The 20,566-nt window shown below is 41.6% G+C and overlaps 1 protein-coding gene across 4 annotated transcripts in view; it reads left to right on the top strand.

Annotated features, from left to right (window-relative positions):
* ARHGAP26 (Rho GTPase activating protein 26) overlaps positions 1–20,566 on the top strand; it is a 420,536-nt gene that overhangs the window by 232,633 nt on the left and 167,337 nt on the right. For all 4 annotated transcript variants that reach the window (XM_037062978.1, XM_037062987.1, XM_037062996.1 and 1 more), the window contains 2 exons: positions 6,876–6,941; positions 11,894–11,968. In XM_037062978.1, coding sequence (XP_036918873.1) covers positions 6,876–6,941; positions 11,894–11,968 — 141 coding nt within the window. The remainder of the gene's footprint in view (positions 1–6,875; positions 6,942–11,893; positions 11,969–20,566) is intronic.

Genomic DNA, 20,566 nt, shown 5'->3' on the forward strand with positions numbered 1-20,566 from the left:
TGGTTACTTCTTACCTAATTTCTTGGTTCTGACTACTGAGGATTGGGGTAGGGCAACAGAGGTCAGTGCTTTTCAGAAAAGGGGCTCCTGGCCCTGAAGAGGGAGACCCGCTGGGCGGCACTAAGCTGTAGGGGAGAGTGCCCTTGTTTTCCAGGGCCTTCCTCAACCTTCAGGCCATTTGGACTGTTTTTAGATGGCCTGGTTTCTGTGATGTGGAGGAGCCCGTCCCCATACCCTCCCTAGCCAGTCCGTGGTTTACACCACCATATGCAGTTCGGTGATGATAATGCCTCGATACACAAGTAGAGGATTTCTGAAAGTGTCCAGGAAAACCTGAACTCAGTTTTGTCTCCTCTGCGCCATGTCTTGGCTTGCACTACTTTTGTTTTTCCTCTCTCTTGAATTCATTTTTGGGCCTGTACTTCTAGGGGATAGTACCTCTTTGTGTAGATACAGGAAGGAAGGAAGTGGTTAGATCAGGCCATTTATTTTTTTTATTTACCCATTGTTCCCTCACAAAAGATGAAAAAGCTGAGGGTCAGAAGCTTAAATAACTCGCCTACTCTCCTAGGGTTTTATATCAGTAGGGATTTGAAAAATCATTTTGACTACACCACACTACTCCTTCCCAACTTTCCCCACTGTTCAGTTACCAGTTTTCCTATCCATGCATCCAGAATGAAAAATGCATGCTTCTACTTCCTGTCTAACAATGTATAAACAGTGAAAGACAGAGATATAGTACTGAATAAAACAAGTGAAGAGTGCTAGCCAGGTAGCTCATTTGGTTTGAGTGTCATCCTGATACACCAAGGTTGAGGGTTCAATCCCTGGTCAGAGCACATACAAGAATCAACCAATGAATGCATAAATAAGTGTAATAGCAAGTTTATGTGTCTGTCTCTCTCTTTGTTATCAATAAATTAAAAAAAAAATAAAAAATTTAAAACATTGTAGATGTACATGGACCACTGCCTTCATGAGTGTGTGTCTAGTTTGACAGATTTTTTTTTGCAGGATTATACAAATAAATGTAACTTTGCACTTGTGCTGCTTGATTTGGTGGGTAGGTTGACCATGCTGTATCCTAGTGTGCGATGGGGACATTGACGTAGGTGGAGAGGTCAGGGAGGCTTTTTGAGGAATTGGTACGTATAGAGACCTGAGGATTTGGAGTTACTTGGGCCATGGGGCTTCCAGGTGAAATCCACAGCTTTGGCTGGGGAGAAAGTGGTCAGTTGGATGTTCTGAAAGAAAGTCAGTGTGGTTGCGGTTCTGAGGTCTAGGAGACAGGCATCAGACCAAGCAGAGTGTTATGGTACACGTTAGGGATTTGGGTTATTGTCCTGAGAGCAGTAGGGTGTCACTGAGAGATTTTAAACGGAGGTGACGTTGTCTGATTTTTGTCAAGACCACAGGGTCTACAATGTGGAGGAGAGATTGGAGGGAGCCAGAGGAGGCTGAGGAAACCTGTGAGGAGGCTGTTGAAGCAGCCCTGGTAACAGGTGATGGAAGCCAGGCCCAGGGTGGTGCTGGTGAAGATGAAGACTAGACAAAATTGAGAGATGCTCAAAGATAAAATTGAGGAACTTGGTGATAATTTGGATGTGAGGAATAACATAGCTCAGGGTTATGCTGTTAGTTTTATTGTAGTTCTCACACTCTGCTGCCACCTATACACCTGATTTTTTTGAAGGTATAAAGAGCCAGGGAAAGCATCTTAGGTGAGGTATCATGAGGTACTAGAAGCTGCAGAACATGCCAGTCACCATTATGCTCGAAGGCATTTCTGCCCTGACTGGCGTGGCTTACTTGGTCGTAGCATTGTCCTGTAACCAGGAGGTCACGGGTTCGACTCTTGGTCAGGGCACATACCTAGCTTGCCAGTTCATTCCCCGTACGTGCCCTCAAAGGCAACCAATTGATGCTTCTCCCTCTTGCATCAATGTTTCTCTCTTTCCCTTCCTCTCTTTTTCTATGAGCAATGAAAAAAACTGTCCTCAGATGAACATTTAAAACAAGAGCCATTTTTGTCTACCTGGCCCACCAACCTCCTTCTTTCATACATGAAAATAATTTGATCGAATCTTATAGTAAGTATGTTCCCTAAAGAGCAAAACTGTCTGTTTCTGGCTTTACCCTGCCTCCCTGGTCTCAGAGTTCTTACCCAGGCATGACGGCACAAACCCCAGTGGTCTTCCAGGCATTGTCCTCCCGCTGCTGCCCTGAGACTCTCCAAGTTGACCGTGCGTCAGCCCACCTCTCCATTGTTGTCATGTTCTCCACACACTTTTGAAAACAGGTTTGTGTGACCTGGGCCCTTTCTCTAAAAGGCAACAAAAAACCCAAGGCTTCAGAAGTTGAAATGACAGATAGGAGGATGATACATTTCCAGCTTGGCGGGGCAGCCTAGGTATTTGGTGCACTCTCTCTGAGTAGTCATTATTTGGCAGCTGTTGGGCTGCACTGTGCGTAAATCTGGGCAGGCTGAACCTGGGGCTGAGGAAGGAAGATAAGCCTTAGCCGCAAGACAGTGGATGTTGCGCGTAGGAGTAGCAGTTCCTGCAAGGAGTCATCGAAAGTCAAATTAAGGGGAAAATGCAAACCTAGTAGATATTTAATGAGAGATCATTTCTAAAGATTATAAGGATACAGAAATTACAAATAAATCCCTGACCTTTTCTGAGCCTTGGTTCGGTGCAAGAGCTGAATCACCTGCTTGAGGGGATTAAGGAGAGCCGATTCCATCTGTCGGGCTGAGCAGACTTTTTGTGTCATTAGCGAAATGCTCCGTGGTGATGGTGTTCTAAACCTTTTAGTGGAAACTTGATTTTCAGAGTAGGAGATCTCAATTAACTTAAGATTAGGAACCTGCTAGGCATAGATCAGGACTAATGACCTGCTATGTATGCACTGTAGTCCCTATCATATTAGTGGTACTCAGTACATGCTAAATAATAAAGCAGTTGTTAATCATTTGTAACCTAATCATGACCTCAGCAGGATATTCAGGTTGATGAGACTAGAAGTTCGACCTGCATGTGTGTGCGTGTAACAGACACAGAGATGGAGAGAGACTGAGGTGCAGGGAAACGTGGGGCTGTAGGCAGTGACATGACTTACACCAGGTCTGGTTTCGAGAGTCAGAGCAGTGGTACTGAAGCTGTACTTCATGAACTTCTTGTTGGGCAAAGTGGTTTGATATGAATTCCATTTCTTAACATAATTTTTAACTGTGATAATGATCATCATCATGAAACTTGGACACATTAAAGGGCAGTAAAGAGTTACCTTGAGCTTTTAATGTTTGGCTTTGCAATATATAAGCATTGTACACATTTGAACTAATAAATACTATGTTACCTGTGTAACGTGTAAGGCCTTTATGTGTAACATCTGTGTAAGATTTATTTAAAGCAAAGGGACTTGCTGGTTTAGAACAAATTGGAGAACTTTTAATGTTGGGAAACTCCAAGGATGAACATTTACTCAAATTTTTGGAGGGGTTTTGCTTTGCCATGTTCCAAAAGAAGTAATTATTATTAATGTAGGTTAGTGGAAGTTAATTTTTTTTTCTGGATGTACTTGGAAGGTACTGTTGTATTCTTTTCTATTACCTATTACTTACCTAGGAAGGGCTCTGGCTTCCCACAGTTCCACATGAAAAGGTTCAGGGACTGACTTGCCTCCGTAAGGTTGGTCTAGTTCTGTCCGTATTCCTTCAGCTACTTGTGCTGATGGCTTTATGAACATGTACCTTGCAGGTGGGCTCATTGCTGTCAGCTGCCAGGCTATTTCCAATTTTCCAACTTTAATCAGTGTCCATGGGGTAAGGAAGCAAAATAATTTTTGGTCTGGACAGAAAAGTTCATCAGTTCCCTGTTTACAAACCTACTCTCAGAACATGCGACTCTGGAAGCCACCTCGGCGGCTCCCCAGAGCACTGTGCAGATGGCCGTTCTTCCCCATACCCCCTTCCCTGTCAGCCTGTGTGAGAACCCGTGAAGAACCTCTCCAGGGAAGAACTGAGAGGCTTCAATCGACTGTTGAGTCCGTTATGAACATTTGGAAAGCCTCCTTAAGTTTTAAAAGTAATTTCCCTCTGACAAATACATTCTAGTAGGCTCTGTTCTAACTACTGTCTAAAGGAGTGAAAACCCTCCCCTGCGCACGAAAAGATGCCCAAGGTACTTAGTCATGAGGGAAATACAAATCAAAACCACAGTGAGATACTACTTCACACCCACTAGGATGGCTGTAATAAAAAAGACAACAACAGATGTTGGCAAGGATGCAGAAAACTTGGACCCCTCATCCATCGCTGGTGGGGATGTAAGATGGTGCAGCACTTTAGAAAACAGTTTGGCAGTTTCCCAAAAAATGTTAGGCGTAGAATTACCTCATAACCCAGCAATCTTACTCCTAGACATACTGAAGAGAAGTAGAAGTGGAAGTAAAAGTAAAAGCATGTAGACAGATGTTCCTAGAGCATTTATTCACAACAGCCCAAAATGGAAGCAACAGCTGGTGAATGGGTAAATTAAATGTGGTATATCCAGACAATAGAGCACTATTTCATCATGAAAAGAGTGAAGTACTGATGTCACAACAGAGATGAATCTTGAAAACATATGCTAAATGAAAGGAGCTAGACACAGAAGGCCACATAGAGTATGATTCCAGTTACATAAAATGATCAGAATAGGTAAATCTACAGAGACAGGAAGTAGATGAGTAGTTTCTAAGGTTAGAGGTAAGGGGGGGGGAATAGGGGGGAGACTACTAAGGTGTGTGAGGTTTTTGTGGGGGATAATGAAGATGTTATAGAATCACAGTGGTGATTGATTCTTAACTTTGTTAATATACTAGGAATTAATGAATTGTAAGCTTTAAGTGGGTGAACTCTATGATATATGAAATATATCTCAATAAAACCGTTATTTACAAAAATCTTCCCCTAGATTCTAAGAGGTATTTGGCCTGTGTATTATATATATTTTTTTAAGTTTGGGAAATGTCTGTGGCATGAGTGAATTGAGTTTCATTTGGAAGAATAATTTTGATCTGGCTCACAGCTTCTAGTCAGAAAACTCGATATAACACAATTCGCCAAGTAAATACCTGGTTCATACTAGAAAAAGCAAGGGATTCAGTTAGTAGGCTCTTTACAGCTTTGAGGGATTAAGAGCAATGGTTTTGTATTGCACTTGGTCTCCAGGGAGAAAGACACTGTTTTCCTTCCTTTTTGGTATGTTGCTTACCATCCCAGAGACCAAGTGTGTTAAGTACCACTAAGCACTAATGTAAGAACAAGAGCGGGCTCCCTGTGGGAAGAGAAGTTTTGGGAAATTAGCATTCCTTTCTAGTTTGATTTGGGCAATTGTCAGTGATTTGTTAAAGGGTTTTTATCTTCACTGGATCTACATTTACTCAGACATTTAGAATTGGAGAAAGATTCCATTTGGATTAAATCCAGGATGAGTTCAAGTTCTGCTCAGTTCTCATACACATTTATTTCTTGCCCTGGGATGATGACAAATCACTTCTAAATATGCACCTTCCTATTTTCTACCATTTTGTTCTCTACTTTGAACATTCGTTTATATAATGTTTGGTCCTGACGCCCTAAGAGGTCAAAGTTGAACCCATTCTTAAGGATTAGCGGGGAAACCAGAGTGTGGATATGAGTTCTGGTGGGTTCTCAGCTTTGTTGCCAGGATGGAAATTAGTTATGTGCTGTGAAAAAAGTTGCTGTTGTTGAGCGTGTATTTTCTGAGTGGCATTAGTGGGTTTAGAGCAGGTGGAGGAGTGTAGCCACCTGCCGATTCGCCACAAGAGGGTGACTCTACTTACTGCCTGAGGTCTTCTTCTTCAAGTAGCTTTTCTGTTCTTGGTTATTTTGATTTTCCTCTGGGTCTTTTTTTCCCTAGTAACCCAAACAGAATTTTACTTCTCTCTTTAATTCATGGTCACATTTAAGGAAGTTAGGTCACACAGGGAGAAAAAAATGGGACAATTGTAATAGCCTAATCAATAAAATATATTAAAAATAAGGCAGTTAGGTCACACGTTCTGGGGTGAATATATACATGTTCTGGGGTGAATCTCCCACTTATTAGACCTGCATCTTTGGCTAAGATATCTAGCTTTGCCAAATTTCAGCTTCTTCTTCTGTAATATGGGGCTAACAATGGTATCAGCCTATAGGACTTTCTAGGGAAAAAATGAGATAATCTGTGTCAAGCAGTTGTCCAACATTTATTGAGCACTTAATTTATGCCTTTTAAAAATTGATTCTAGAGAGAAAGGGGAAGAGAGAGAGAAACATTGGTTTGTTGTTCCATTTATTTATGCATCTAATGTTTGTTTCTTGTATGTGCCCTGACCAGGGTCAAACCTGCAACCTTGGTGTATTGGGATGGTGCTCTAACCAACAGTCTTAACTGGCCACAGTTAATTTATGCTTTTTGAAGGGGACCAACAAGCAGTTAGTCCTCCAGCTCCTAATATTAGCCAGACAGTTTAAAGGATGTCTAGTTATTCCTTTGGTAAGGTGCTCTTCACTTTATACTGCAGTCTTTATTGCAGTTTCTTTTCTTTACTACAGTTTCTTCACTTTATACTGCAGTACATTTAGGATAACCTTGCAGAATTAAATGAGATGATATAGACAAAGCACTTAGAACCATACCCAGCATGTGGTAAGCTCTCAGTGAATACCAGCTATTTTTAAAAATAATTCCTGTACAGTTAGTGGGAAAAATTAAAAGGATATGTGGCCATGCCATGAGACTGAGTCACCTGGATTGGTCATGCTTCGTTCCAAGGTTGGTCTGCACTGCCAGCAACTTGACTCTCTTCTCTTCCTCTTTCAGTGGCACAGTTAGACATCATCGGCTTCAATATTATCAAGAAATGCATCCACGCTGTGGAAACCAGAGGTAAAGTAGTTCAACAGATGGCATTGTTCTCAGTGAAGGTCACACATCTGGGGAGGCGTCAGACCTGCTACCTGCTGTTTTCCGATTTTAAGTGACTCATTTAACTTCCCACACTTGCCAGTGTGTTTTCACGAGCCATGTTGCTCTGAAGCAGGGCCTCTCAGCTGATTTGGTGTCATCGATCTCTTTGGCTGATGGAAAGAAAGTTTTAAACACATATGTATCAAATATTTGGGATTGAAAGGAAACCAGTTACTAAAGTTTAATTATGAACATATTAAGATATAATAATAATATGTGTTGTGAGATAGTAAGATGTTTTTCTTTATTAACACTTTACATAATAAGTTATGGTGATGGGTTAATAACTGGCTTAATCTGGAAGTAGTAATATTTCAAGATGTCTGCAACAATTGAGATATATTATGATAGTATTTGTGACTTCTGACTAAGTTGCAGGTACTGTTAATCTACTGTGATTTGTTGCTTATGTCATAATGGAAGGGAAATGCTTAATTTTCAGTTAGAAGTTAGTGAAAACAAAGATGTAATTGTATTCCTAAGTTCATAGACACCCTGGATTTTCTCGTGGACCTTTTAGGGTCCGTGGACCTCCGGTTAAGAACCTGCTCTGGGGAGTTTGTTGCTGGAGACCATCCAGGTGTTAAGAACGGGCCAGACCCCCAGTATCCTGCAGTGGCACTGTGGTCAGGCCCTGTCCATTACTCTTGGACCTCTGCTGGGTCTGTAGGAGCAGGACAGAGAGATCAGGGATGTTGTGTCATCCAGGTGGTCTCCACCCCCTCCTCTGAGATTGGCGCAAAGGCGATTCCTCATTTCTGACAGTTTGGAGCTTTAAGTGCACTGGTCTGCTGAGCCTCTAGAAAAGCTGATACCTATCTTTCCACTGGGCTTGATTTGAACCATTTTCAAATATGTGACTCTTATTTATTCTATAGCCTTTTAGCCCATCAGCCCTTTTTATTTGTTTGGAAGAGGTTCTATCTTTTCAGGTAGGATCCATAACTCTTTTCAGTTGAGAAATATAGTCGTCTCTATAAAGGCTATAAGGCATTGAGCAGAGGGGGAGGGAAAAAATTAACTTTGTAAGTCTCTACTCCTATATAGTCAAAAAGTATTCTGTCCAATGTAGTTATTTTAATATGTACTTACATTTTTAAATGTTTGCTTATTTCTACTATACCTTCCTTCAATAGAGAATTAAAGCAGTTTGCACAGATAATGTAAAATACAGCCAGAGAATATAAAGCAGAAGTAGGTGACATTTATGGGAGTAATGGGGCTTGAGGAAATAAGGACATGGACCAGATTGAGCTGTAAGGCTGTTTACAGAAAAGTATCATTAAGGTAAAAAATCAGAAACTGACCAAACATCTCAAAATTTGGTTAAATTAACAGAGGTACATTCATGCAGTAAAAAAAAATCCTGAATCACTAAAAATGCAGCGGAAGTACATTTATTGACCCCCAGGATTTTCGTTATATATAGTAAGTTGTGGGGGCAACTTTGCCAGCAAGTCCACCCGTCCATCATGGATGAAAGTGAACAGTAACCTTTCCTCTTATCTGTAACATGCCTGGGGGCCCTACTAGAAGGTGCCCCTGGTCCCTCTGGGGATGAAACCCTGATTTCCGTCCACTTTGGCGTGCTGTCCATGGCGATGTGGCTCGTAGCCTCTGGATCGAAGCAGGTCCTGGATCTGTCAGGTCCCTGTCCCGGGTGCCAGATGTGGGGGCAACTTTGCTCGCAAAGTTCCCCCGTCCGCCACAGATGAAAGTGAAACTACCAAGACATGATCTGCTTGGGGAGGAGAGGTGGCCAATCTCTCAGAGAAGAAGGGCCTAGAGCCCTTTCCTCAATGGCTTTTATTGGGTTGTAATACACAGAAGTACAGGTGCTAAGGATCAAACAGTGAATAACATTTCAAAGAAATCTGAGGGCTTAGTCTGAGTCAGTGTCTATCAGGTAAGGGGGTTGTAGAAACTTTGGGAGACATACTCATTTCCTGCTCGGACCCTTATCATATGAATGAAAGCGCTCTTAGCAAAGCAGGCTTCACAGGACTTTTAGGAACTCTTTCTTATGCCCGATCACCCCAGATCCTGCTCTAGCCCGCAAGGGGCTGCACTGCCTCCCCCGTCATAGGTTTTCATGCTTAAGTGGATTAGAGCCAGGAAGGGCTTCTCCCAGAGGACATGGGGACTTGGGCTATGTCATAATAGCCAGGGATCAAGGGTCCATCACTCCCTCTTTGTTGCAGCCCCCCGAGTCCTTCCATGATGGCCTCCCAAGTAATCATGTCTGGTGTAGGTTGCCCCCCCTCTAAGCGGTCTTACAAGTCATGGACTATCTGACCATGCACTGGGGGCAGGGGGATGAAGCAGAAGCAGCGTTTGCTACCAGAGACAAGCTTTGTCTTCTTAGTGACTTGCATTCCGGAGATCGCACACTCAGACTTATCCATGGTAGGCAGTTACAACTCCTGAAACCAGACAGAGCGGCTCCAACAGTAAGTGGAAAATGCAAGTTATAAAACAGCCTGCCAAGTATGAACCGACCCCTTCTGGGGGTGATGGGAGAGGGAAGATTCATACCTGCCCCTGTATCATGGTGTTATCTATTTTCCATAAGTACATTTTCTCAAGTTTTAAAAGTAGATATAACTAAGGTAATTTTCAACGGGCATTTTGAAATGCTTTTCATTTTAAAATAAAGAATGAGCTATAAGAGATGCAGGGTTAACGGAAGTAGAGGCATGAAAGTGGAGCCAAAGTGAGTTCAAAACGAAACTCTCCTCCCCTCAATTCCCCAGCCTCATATGCTTGCCTGAGGTGGGCTACCTGTCTGTCACTCAGTTTTCAGCAGCCAAAACAAAGAGAGAAGCCTAATCATTTAAAACCCTTCAGAGTCTGTCTGATAAGTGCAAACACATACCTCAAGAGGATGACTTTTTCTGATGTCAAGCCAGAAAATATACATGATAAGTTGTGAGGAAGAAGAAGGTCACAGTTGGTTTGGTCCCTTAGCTTCTGCCTATGAAAATGTTTGAACTTCTAAGTAAGTTCATTCAGCACAAAGAGGACATAAGGACAGCATGAGTCATGTATTTACGTAAATGCGTGAAGGAAGTGGCAGTTTCCCTACCGCAGTTCATATACATGCACATATAACTGTGGGGGCCAGTGGCGACCAGAACCCCAGGCTCTCTGGGGCTCATTAATCATTGTCCTCTTGAAGCTTGGATTGTGTCAAGTTCCAGGAAAGCACAAGGAAGAAGGAAAGAGATAACACTTCAGAAAGGACAAGCCCTTCAAGACACCACTTTACTGAATAATGGTTTTGCTACCAAGGAACTTGGGGCCCTTCCCATAGTTGTTGACCAGGGTCTCCTAGCCCGTGGACCATGCAGCATGGTGGCCTGCTTTCATAGGTCTGTTTTAGCTGTAGAGCCCCCTCATTGCAGACCACTTGCTTCTATTCATGAGTTCCATTTCTACATAGGTCTTATAGAAGACACTGTAGAATGAGCCTTTCCCCAAATTTCTTCCAGGAAGTTTTGTTTTGGCTCCAAAGTAGTGGTTCTGATGGAGTATAACTCACTGTTTTATTTGTTTTGTCCTGTGTCATATACTGGCCTGGGTGCTGGAGATATAATGGTGAGGAAGGCAGTCACTGTACCGTGAATTTATATTGTAATTTTTTGGGAAAAGACAAGAAACCAAAGAAGAAGGATAATTTTATATATTATTAACGGTTATAAATAAAAAAGGGGGGCAGATATGGGCCAGCAGTGCTGGTCATGGAGTGCATTAGATTGAGGAGGTTGCTTTTAAGCTGAGACCCGAATGTTGAACAGATCTGGGACAGGCGTGTCTGGGTGGAGGGAACCCTGTGCCAGGGCTGTGCTGGGGGCCTGAGCTGGGTGTGTTGGAGGAGCAGAAGCGCCACCTGCAGCAGAGTGGGGTGGCTGATGAGGTGGTCTGAGCAGGCCTGTGCTTGATCGTGTAGGGCCTTGTAGCTACAGTAAGGTTTGACTGTGATTCCAATGCAATGGGAAGCCATGGGAAGGTTTTAAGAAAAGAGAAGGTTTGAACGGATTTATACTTTGAGTTCGCTTTGGCTAGTGGTTGAAAAATGGACATCAAGGGAACAAGACAGGAAGCAGGAGACCAGGTAGTTGAGAGGTACCACATATGATGGGCCTGGGACCAGCAGGAAGAAAGTCATTTTAGATCTTAGTGTGAATTGTCATCCCCTTTTGTAAATGATGCAGTGGTGATCCCATCTGTACTGAAATGAACAAAGGACTGAGGTGGGTTAGTTTTGGGTTCTTTGTCTGGGTGTTTGAAGGGAAACCCCTTCCAGTCTGGTTGTACATTTCCTTGGGCCAAATGAAGATGGTCCTTCTTTTTCTTTATAATGAATGTTTTCATTATAAATGAATGGGTTTTCTAATTTTTCAGATTTGGGTAACATTCTCCAAGATTTAAAATGTCCTTAAACCTCAATATTTTCATTTTGTATGTGAAAATACGTTGTGAAGTGTTTATCCTTTTCTGAAGTATGAATTTTTGTCATGTCATTTTTGGCTTTTTAAATTAAAACACCAGTTAACTATGATCTATTTAAAGTATATATTTTGCATCTTTCAAAACTCTTCAGATGCTGCCTTTGGCAAGGGAAGAGGAAGGTTTCTTTTCCCTCTGATGACTGAACTAACGTGAGGGTTGAAGTGTGCCGCACATCCGTGAAATCTTAGACAGCTGTACCAGTTGCACTCCTTTGCTAAGAGCAGAGCTGAGTGACAGGGGACTTTAATTAAAGCAGCTTTTAGAAGGACTGAGAAAATGAGAACAGTGCCTTTGGCTGGGTTGGCTTGACTCATGTTTTGATGTACGTCTAATTAAATCATCACTGTTTCTCTTCTCAGGGATCAATGAGCAAGGGCTCTACCGAATCGTGGGGGTCAATTCCCGAGTGCAGAAGTTGCTGAGTATCCTGATGGGTGAGTGCAGCCCTGGCTCTGCCAGACAGGCCCCAGGAGACACAGAGAGGGCACCTCTGAAAAGTCACCAGATCCATATGTGTGGATCGCCCACGGGGAAGGAATCAGGGTGTTCCAAGAGGTAACTCTCAGAACAAGCTGCCTCACTCAGGCGTTTTCCTGGCTGCAGGAGTTCCTAGGAGAGGTACCGAGTGCAACTGGATGAAACAAAAAGTGGCAAATCCAAGGCACCAACCCTTTCTGTTTGGAGCTTTGGCCACTGCCAGTCCCAGGGGTGCTAGGTCGCTCATGTGACCACCACACTTCTACTCTGTCTTGCATAGCTCATGAGTCCCTCTGTCTTCTCTGGAGACAGGCATTTAGTGGGGCACATTAGGTGTGCCCCACTGAGGAAGGGCATCCTTATAGCCCGTAGAGGACCTTTGGTCTCATGTTCCCTGTTAAAGAGAAGGCGTTGTGTGACTCCCAGATAAAATATATGTAAGCAGATAATTCTTCTGATTCTCTTTGCTTCTGTATTTCAGCCTAGTCTCTCATCTGAGCAGCAGAACCTCCTGTGCAGCTGGCTGATATAAATATGAAGCTACTATCTGTGAATGTGCCATGTTTGAATCAAAAGCCCATGAGCCAGTGAGCCAAATTTGCGTAGGCTGCAGATTTCCTGTATTTTTAGAGATATGAATGCAGCCAGCCTCAGTGAGTCACATGGATTTAAATGGCAAACAGATCAGATTTCACAGATCAGCGGCTGTTACTTATCCCCATGGAAGCCCAGCCATACACTTGGAGAGACGGACTATCACTCAGGGTTCCCCTACTCAGTGTCCTGAGGAGGGGCACTTCTCTTGTTAGTAGTTGTCATTTCTTTTGCCATTCCAGTTTCTAAAAATAGCTTTCACATGCAAAGAATTGTCCTCTCTTGTGTCTTGTGTTGATGAGAACAACTCTGCTTCTTTTTGAGAGGGCTCCTTGCTTCTTGTAGGTAAAACTCCACTGTATTGCTAGTCACACTGAGATCTTTCATTTGAAACTATGATTATTTTTGAGGTACCGCTTAGGAATGTGTTTTTGGTTCAGATTTGGAATATGGTTAGTCTTTTTCAAAAATAACTTTTTATTTTAAGATAATTATAAATTCACATGTCGTTGTAAGAAATAATATAGAGAAATCCTGTGGTCCTTTACCCACTTTCCTCCAATAGTAACATCTTGCTGGGCTGCACTACAATACCACAGCCAGGATATTGATACAGTGGCGAGCAGAACAGCCCGCCGCCACGAGGATTCACCGGGATGGCTGCTCATGGCCACAGTCGTCTGCCTCACGCCCATTTGTAACGCCCGGCAACCACTGTTCTGCTCTCCATTTTGTAATTTTGTCATTTCAAGACTATTATATAAATGGAATCATATATCATGTAATCTTTTCTGATTGGCTTTTTTTCAGTTGGCTTTTTTTCTGCACAGTTCCCTTTAGATTTATATCAATAGTTATTTTTTTAAGTGCTGACATTTGTGTATGGGTTTTTTACATGAACATTAATTTGTTTCAGTAGGATAAATACCCAAGAATACAGTTCCTGGGTTGTATGGTGATATGGTTAATTTTTGAAAAATTCTAATGTAAGGAAGAATTAAGAGTTTAACAAGTCAGTCCTTAGTCTTTCCATTTCTGATCAGAGCAGCAAACTTATGGGGCGTCTGTTCTCTGAAGCAGATTGCCAAGGGCTAGAGGTGAAACTTTAGAAAGATTTATTTCTTGTCTGCAGAGTGTCCAGTAGGAGGGAGATATTGCATGCATATGAAAGCTGTAATGTAAAATAGGATCCTGGTGCCTAATATGAACTGGATCTGGAAATTGAGTGTGAAGGAGAGAACAGAAGAATAATTAAGATGCAGGAAGTAAGAACAATGGCGTGGGGGCAGAAATCAGTCCCTGTGGTGTCTGTAGCAGAGGTTACTGATTTTAATTTCATTTGAGTATTTGCAAGTACTCAGTCAAGGCTGGGACAGGAGAGTTGAAACTGAAAAGCTGAGATGGCCCCATTTGCTGAAGAACTTGATTATTGTGTTAAGGAGTTTGTTTTTTTTCCCTCTGTAGGAAGTAAGATGCTATTAAAAGTTTCTAAGTAGTGGATTTGTGTGTGTTAAGACTATTATACACAAAAGTGTCAAGAAGGCAATTCAGAATAATTTAAAGGCAAAATAAAAGGCCTTTGTTTTCTCACATAACTGGTAAGTCCAAGGTGGCAAGAGGGTTAGGTGCTCCAGGGACATCTTTACATTTGTGGGAGCCTTCTCCATGCGTTTGTCTGGCTTTTCATTATCCGTGACGTCTGCTTGTCTTGGTATATTCTTCATTGGAATGTCCTATATAGTTCAGTCTCAGCAGTCCTTGGAGCTTGCATCACTGAGAAGAGAGTGTCTTTCTTGACAGTTTTGGCAGAAGTTCCCAGGGTGGACTTTGATTAATCAGTATAAGTTCATTCACGTGATTCATTTCACAATCTCAGGCCAATCACATGACCTATAGCAGATGGATCCAGATGGCCTGGATCCTGTGTGTCTCTCTGGTAATCCTGAGCCATCTCTGTGAGGGTGGCAGAGGGTAGTGTGGGGAGGGGCTTTGTTTGTGGAACCTTGTGGACTGAGCAGGATTACTAACCGAGTGATGGAGGAGTGCTTTCCTGGAATGGCTACTGGACGATAACAGAGTTTGTTAACTAGATCAGATGCTAGTCTGAGGAGGATAACACTGACAGCAATGTGGAGCATGCATTTGATCTTGGAAAGATAATGAGGAAGAAGACAGTTGCAGTAGATGAGGCAGAGCATGCCCTGTCAAAGGCTGCACCCAATAGCTGCTCTGAGGTTAGGAAGAAAGGACAGGCTCAAAACAGGGAGAGGGAATCAATAGGATTTTGCAACCAACTGGATACGGACAGGGGAGCAGAGGGAATGAAAGGTTTCAAAGATGACAGATTTTTCTGTAAGGCGACACTAATGAAAAGAAATGTGACATTTTAGATGCATTTGCTAATCTCAAAGAGAAGCACCTTAGCTCAGTTGTGCTAAGCAAAGAATGGTATGAAAAGATCTTGTTTTTATCACTTTTCTTTGTGGCCCTTGAACAAGATATTTGTCCTGTTTTCTTCCTTCCTTTTCCTAAAGACAGACATAATCATGAACATCTGAGAAATGTCATGAAAAACTAATAACTAGCAGCTGAAAGTCACAAGGCCAGCTGCCTCTGCCAGTAGGACACTGCAGATAGACTAGACTCCAAACTGAGGTTCAACCAGAGCTGAGAAATGAACACAGTGCAAGATCTAATCAAAAGCGGAATACAAAAATAATACTGAATGTAAATGGTATTTGAAAAAAAAACAAGTAGAGAATGGTATCTGTGAATCTCACTACCATTTACGTTAAACAGTGTGGATCTTGGAATTGAGGAATCACCCGTTAGGCCAGGGAGACTCTAGACCCGAAGGCCAAGCCCCGCCTCTCTTCTCTTTTGTGAACATTCTGTCATCTTCATATGTTCTTGGCACTGGTACTAGAGGTTAGCACTTGGCACCCGCTAGAGTGGGTTAGCAAGAGTATAAAATAAATATGGCTCCTGTCCTCCCAAACCTCTCCCTGTGATGGCCGGGCTGAGCATGAACCATTCACTCACTATTCCTATATTCTATATTCATTGGTTGCCCTATTATATGCAAGATTTGGATTATTTGTTAGAGTCTCTCAAAAGTGGAGTAGTGTATTTTTATTATTTAAAGTATGGGTTAAAATTAAGTAAAACCAAAGACTTCCTTTGATCACTGAGTTTACTGTGTTCACTTCTAATACACTGGGGGACTTCAGGTGGGAAGAGGGAAGATAAGAGCCAATGTTTTGAGAATGCTTTTTTTTTTTTTAAACTGATTTGGATTCCTTAAGAAAGCTTGCTAGAATTTCTGATAGCAAATGTGGTGGAGCCTCATGCTTCTGTCACACCAAGAGCTACCCTGACTCCTTCCCTCTAGCAAGGGGTCACTGTCTTTGAAGGTTGAAAAGGGTTCCAGGAGACTTGCAGATTCCTAGAAACAGTGACTTCCATGTATGTGCTGTTTCGTGTTTTTCTCTCCCTGAATGTGAAGCAGAGATATGTCTTTTTAAGTTTTAGCTTAATGTTTCAAAAATAAAAATCAGCTGTGTGTTTGTTCAGTACATGCATGTCTGTCTTCCTGTATATATTTTAAATAGCTTTTTTCGATTAAAATTGTAAGTTGTCATAGTAGAAAATTTGGAGAAAGACAAAAGGTAGAAGGAAATAATGGTCTTGCAAACCAGAGATAACCTTTATTGACTATTTTATCATACCACTGTCACCTTTTAAGTGTACTATCCTATAATATAATATAAAAATGTTTTCAAAATTGTAATGACACTACATATTTACTGCCTAGTAACAGGCTTTTTCCATGTAGTAATATAGAGTGTCTACTTTCCAATGTTATTCAAGTTCTGCTGGAGTATGACTTTATTTTTGCCATGTATTCGGGAGATGTACTATAACATTTTGATCTGTCCCCTAGTCTCGGCTATATAGACTGGTTGCAATTCTTTGTCATTCTAGAAAGTACTCAAGTGAACATCCCCATTGGGGCAAGATAGCACTTTTAAGTTAGACAAGTTACATTTCCACTCTCCATCTGTTTAACTTTACACAAGATGTTTAAACCTTCCTGGTCGTCTGTCATCATCTGTAGTAATAGTTCCTGTCTCTTTAACAATGTGAGGAATTAAATAAAGAGATGTATGTAGGTTGCTGCATCTAGAGCCTCCACATGTTAGTCAATAAATGTTAAGCTATTACTTCTGGCCAAGATGGAGGCCTAGGTGGAAACACTGTGCCTCCTCGCACAACCAAGTTTAAAGATAACAAAGCTTTAGCAACAAAAACGCAACCAAAACACAGAAAATTGAACTGTATGGAAGTCCGACAACAATGAACCATTCATCCAGACCCACTCCGCATCCAGAGGGGCGGAGTCAGCAGCCGGCGGAGTCGGGTAGCGTAGGAAAAAGTGCCCGGACCAACACAGGAGCACAGGCTGCGGTTGGCGGATACCAGGCGTGGGGTGGCAATAGGCGGACCCAGTGGGGGCGCAAGGTTGCTGGCTGACAACGATCACACATTCGCGCACAGATAAACCAGGCAAAGAAAAAAGAGCAGTGAGACCGACCGCATGGACCAGGGCCCCAGTGCCAGGAATTAAAGCCTAAAAGCACTGATTAAAGAAACTTTTGGGGGTCAAGGTGCCAGGAAAGGCTCCCAGGCCCACAGAGAGTTCGTTGGACAGACCCGCAGGGTTCTGGAGGGTGCACAGGCCCACACACCTGGGAACCAGTACCAGAAGGGCCCAATTTGCTTGTGGGAAGCAGCAGAGGGGACCAAAATCCAAGAGAGAGCATGGGACAAGCGCCATTGTTCCTCTCTGACCCCTCCCCCACATACAGGGTCACAACCCAGCAACTGGGTCACCCCACCCTGGTGAACACCTAAGGCTCCGCCCCTCATATGTAACAGGTGTGAACAGACCAAGACATTATGGGTCAAACAGAACAGATCAAAGCCCCAGAGTCAATACTTCTGAGCGACCAGGAGATAGCCAACCTATCAGATGCACAGTTCAAAATACTGGTGATCAGGATGCTCACAGAACTGGTTGATTTTAGTCACAAATTCGAGGAACAAATGAAGGCTTCACTAAGTGAAATGAAGCAAAATGCATAGGGAAACAATAGTGATGGGAAAGAAACTGGGACTAAAATCAATGGAGTGGACCAGAAGGAAGAAAAAAAAAACCCAATCAAACAGAAAACAATGAAGAAACAAGAATTCCAAAAAAAATGTGGAGAGGCTTAGGACCCTCCAGGACATCTTTAAACATTCCAACATCTGAATTATAGGGGTACCAGAAGGGGAAGAAGAAGAACAACAAGTGGAAAACTTATCTGAACAAATAATAAAGGAGAACTTCCCCAATCTGGCAAAGGAAACAGACTTCCAAGAAATCCAAGAAGCTCAGAGAGTCCCAAAGAAGTTGGACCCAAGAAGGAACACACCAAGGGACATCATAATTACATTACCCAAGATGAAAATGAAGGAGAGAATCTTAGAAGCAGCAAGAGATAAGGAGACAGTTACCTACAAAGGAGTGTCCATCAGACTGTCAGCTGATTTCTCAAAAGAGACCTTACAGGCAAGAAGGAGTTGGAAAGATGTATTCCAAGTCATGAAATCCAAAGACCTACATCCAAGATTGCTCTATCCAGCAAAGCTTTTACTTAAAATGGAAGGGCAGAGGAAGCACTTCTCAGATAAGGTCAAGTTCAAGGAGTTCATCATTACCAAGCCCTTATTATATGAAATGTTAAAGGGACTTATCTAAGAAAAAGAAGATAAAAAATATGAACAGTGAAAGGATAGCAAACTCACAGTTATTAACAACCACACCTAAAACAAAAACAAACCAAGAAGACAGCTGGATCAGGAGCGGAACCATAGAAATGAAGATCACATGGAGGGTTAGAAACAGGGGAGTGGGAGTAGGAGAAGAGGGGAGAAGGTACAGAGAATAAGTAGCATAGATGGTAGGTAGAAAATAGATAGGGGGGAGGGCAAGAATAGTATGGGAAATACAGAATCTAAAGAACTTGTGACACATGGACATAAACTAAAGGGGGGGATGGTGGGGAAGGGGGGAGGGGAATAAAGGGGGAAATAGGACAACTGTAATGGCATAATCAATAAAATATATAAAAAATAAATGGTAAGCTATTACTATTTTTAATTTTTGTATGCCTATTTAATTATTTTTTCAGGTTTATTTTATGATTTTTGACTTGCTGGATCAAAATTCATACATATTTTCAAGGTTCTTCACTGATATTCCCCACTTTGCTGTCAGCCAAGTCTGAAGAGAGTATCCTGTCCCTCACATCCTTGCTATCTTTATGACTTTTTTGCACAGTAATTAAAAACGTATTTTAAACACATCTCATTTTATTTAACTTTGTAAATCGAGGTGAGTTTAGACATTTTTCCTAGGTTTCTTGCTGAGTTATATTCCTCCCTCCATGAATTGCCTGATTGCATTTTTAGTCTGTTTTTCCATTGATGTGGTCATCTTCCAGTGGTGGGACCTGTTTAGAGATGGAGGCCAATGTTAAATATATTTCAGATTACCATTTGTCTTGAATGTTATTGATGTACTTTTGTTCTTGCTTTGTCTTATGAGTATTTTGTATTTATATGAAATCCAATCTTTTTGCTACGAAGCAAAAGGATTAACTTTGTAACTTTGCTACAAAGTTAATCTTTTTCCTACGTTGATTATACATTAAAACACCTTCCGTGTTCCAGGATTGTGAAACTTTTTTGTTCTTCTTAAAATCCACCTGGAGTTTATTCATTTACAATGAAAACTAACTCTTCATTTCCTCAACTACTTATTTGAGTGACTATTAACTGTATAGTGAGAAATTGTCCCCCTTTTCTCTCTTTTATTTTTAAAAGATTCTATATATTTATTTTTAGAGAGAGAGGAAGGGAGGGAGAAAGATAGGGAGAGAAACATTGATCAGTTGCCTCTTGCACGTGCCTTAGCTGAGTACAAACCCACAACTTGGGCATGTGCCATGACCAGGAGTCGAACCAGCAAACTTTCACTTTGGTAACGTTTTGCTTTGAGGGAGGATGCCCAGCCAACTGAGCCACACAGGTCAGGGTGCTTTTCATTACGTTAAATGTCACCATATAGTCATTCTTTTGCAGACATTGGGGTCTGATGAAGGAGTTCTTACATATATTTTTCTAGAGAAAAACAAACTTTTTTGTTATTACACAATTCTCAAAAAATTTTAAAACTACATTATTGTCACTTTGCACATTTTTAATGTTTGTTTTTCTTCTGATTCTTTGCATTTTAGCAAAAATTATCAAACTCGTGCCCCATTTCCGTGTCGTTCTTTTAAGTTTTTCTTGTGTTGATTTTTTATTTGCTTTTCATAATTCAAGCTTTAATTTTGTAAGTGAATTTTCAGTGTGTTTACTAACTCCACTTACTTAGCTGTTTTCCTTTCTCCCTTTCAGCTGTTACCTTTATTTCAGTCTGTTATTTTTTTTATTTGATGTCTTATTTCACAGCATCCATATTTTTCTGAATTTTATTTAGAGTACAGAACAGGTGCTTTCTGAAAAAATTTTAGAGTGCTTTTGTCTCCTATTTTATACCAACAAGTATTTTGTCAGCTTTTTAAAATCTTCTGTTTAATGAAAACTAAACACAGAGAAGTTTATACATCTTTGTGGTTAAATTCACTGTGGATACTAAAATTGGATGGCTGTTAAACTTGATTCCATTTAACTTTCTGGCATTCTTAAATCTTTCATTAGTGTGGTCCTAGACACCTGAATAGATTTCTCATTGTTCCACTATTGGTCATGGTTCTGGCAGAAGTAGAGTTTATTCCCGGTTAATCAGAAGTGTGCTGAGGTTCTTCCCTTGCCACTCTCATGTTTCTTTTAGGACTTTCCCCCTTCCGAAT

Source organism: Sturnira hondurensis, unplaced genomic scaffold, assembly GCF_014824575.4.
Source record: "Sturnira hondurensis isolate 20B ecotype Veracruz unplaced genomic scaffold, ASM1482457v3 Scaffold0001120, whole genome shotgun sequence".
Taxonomy (NCBI): domain Eukaryota; kingdom Metazoa; phylum Chordata; class Mammalia; order Chiroptera; family Phyllostomidae; genus Sturnira; species Sturnira hondurensis.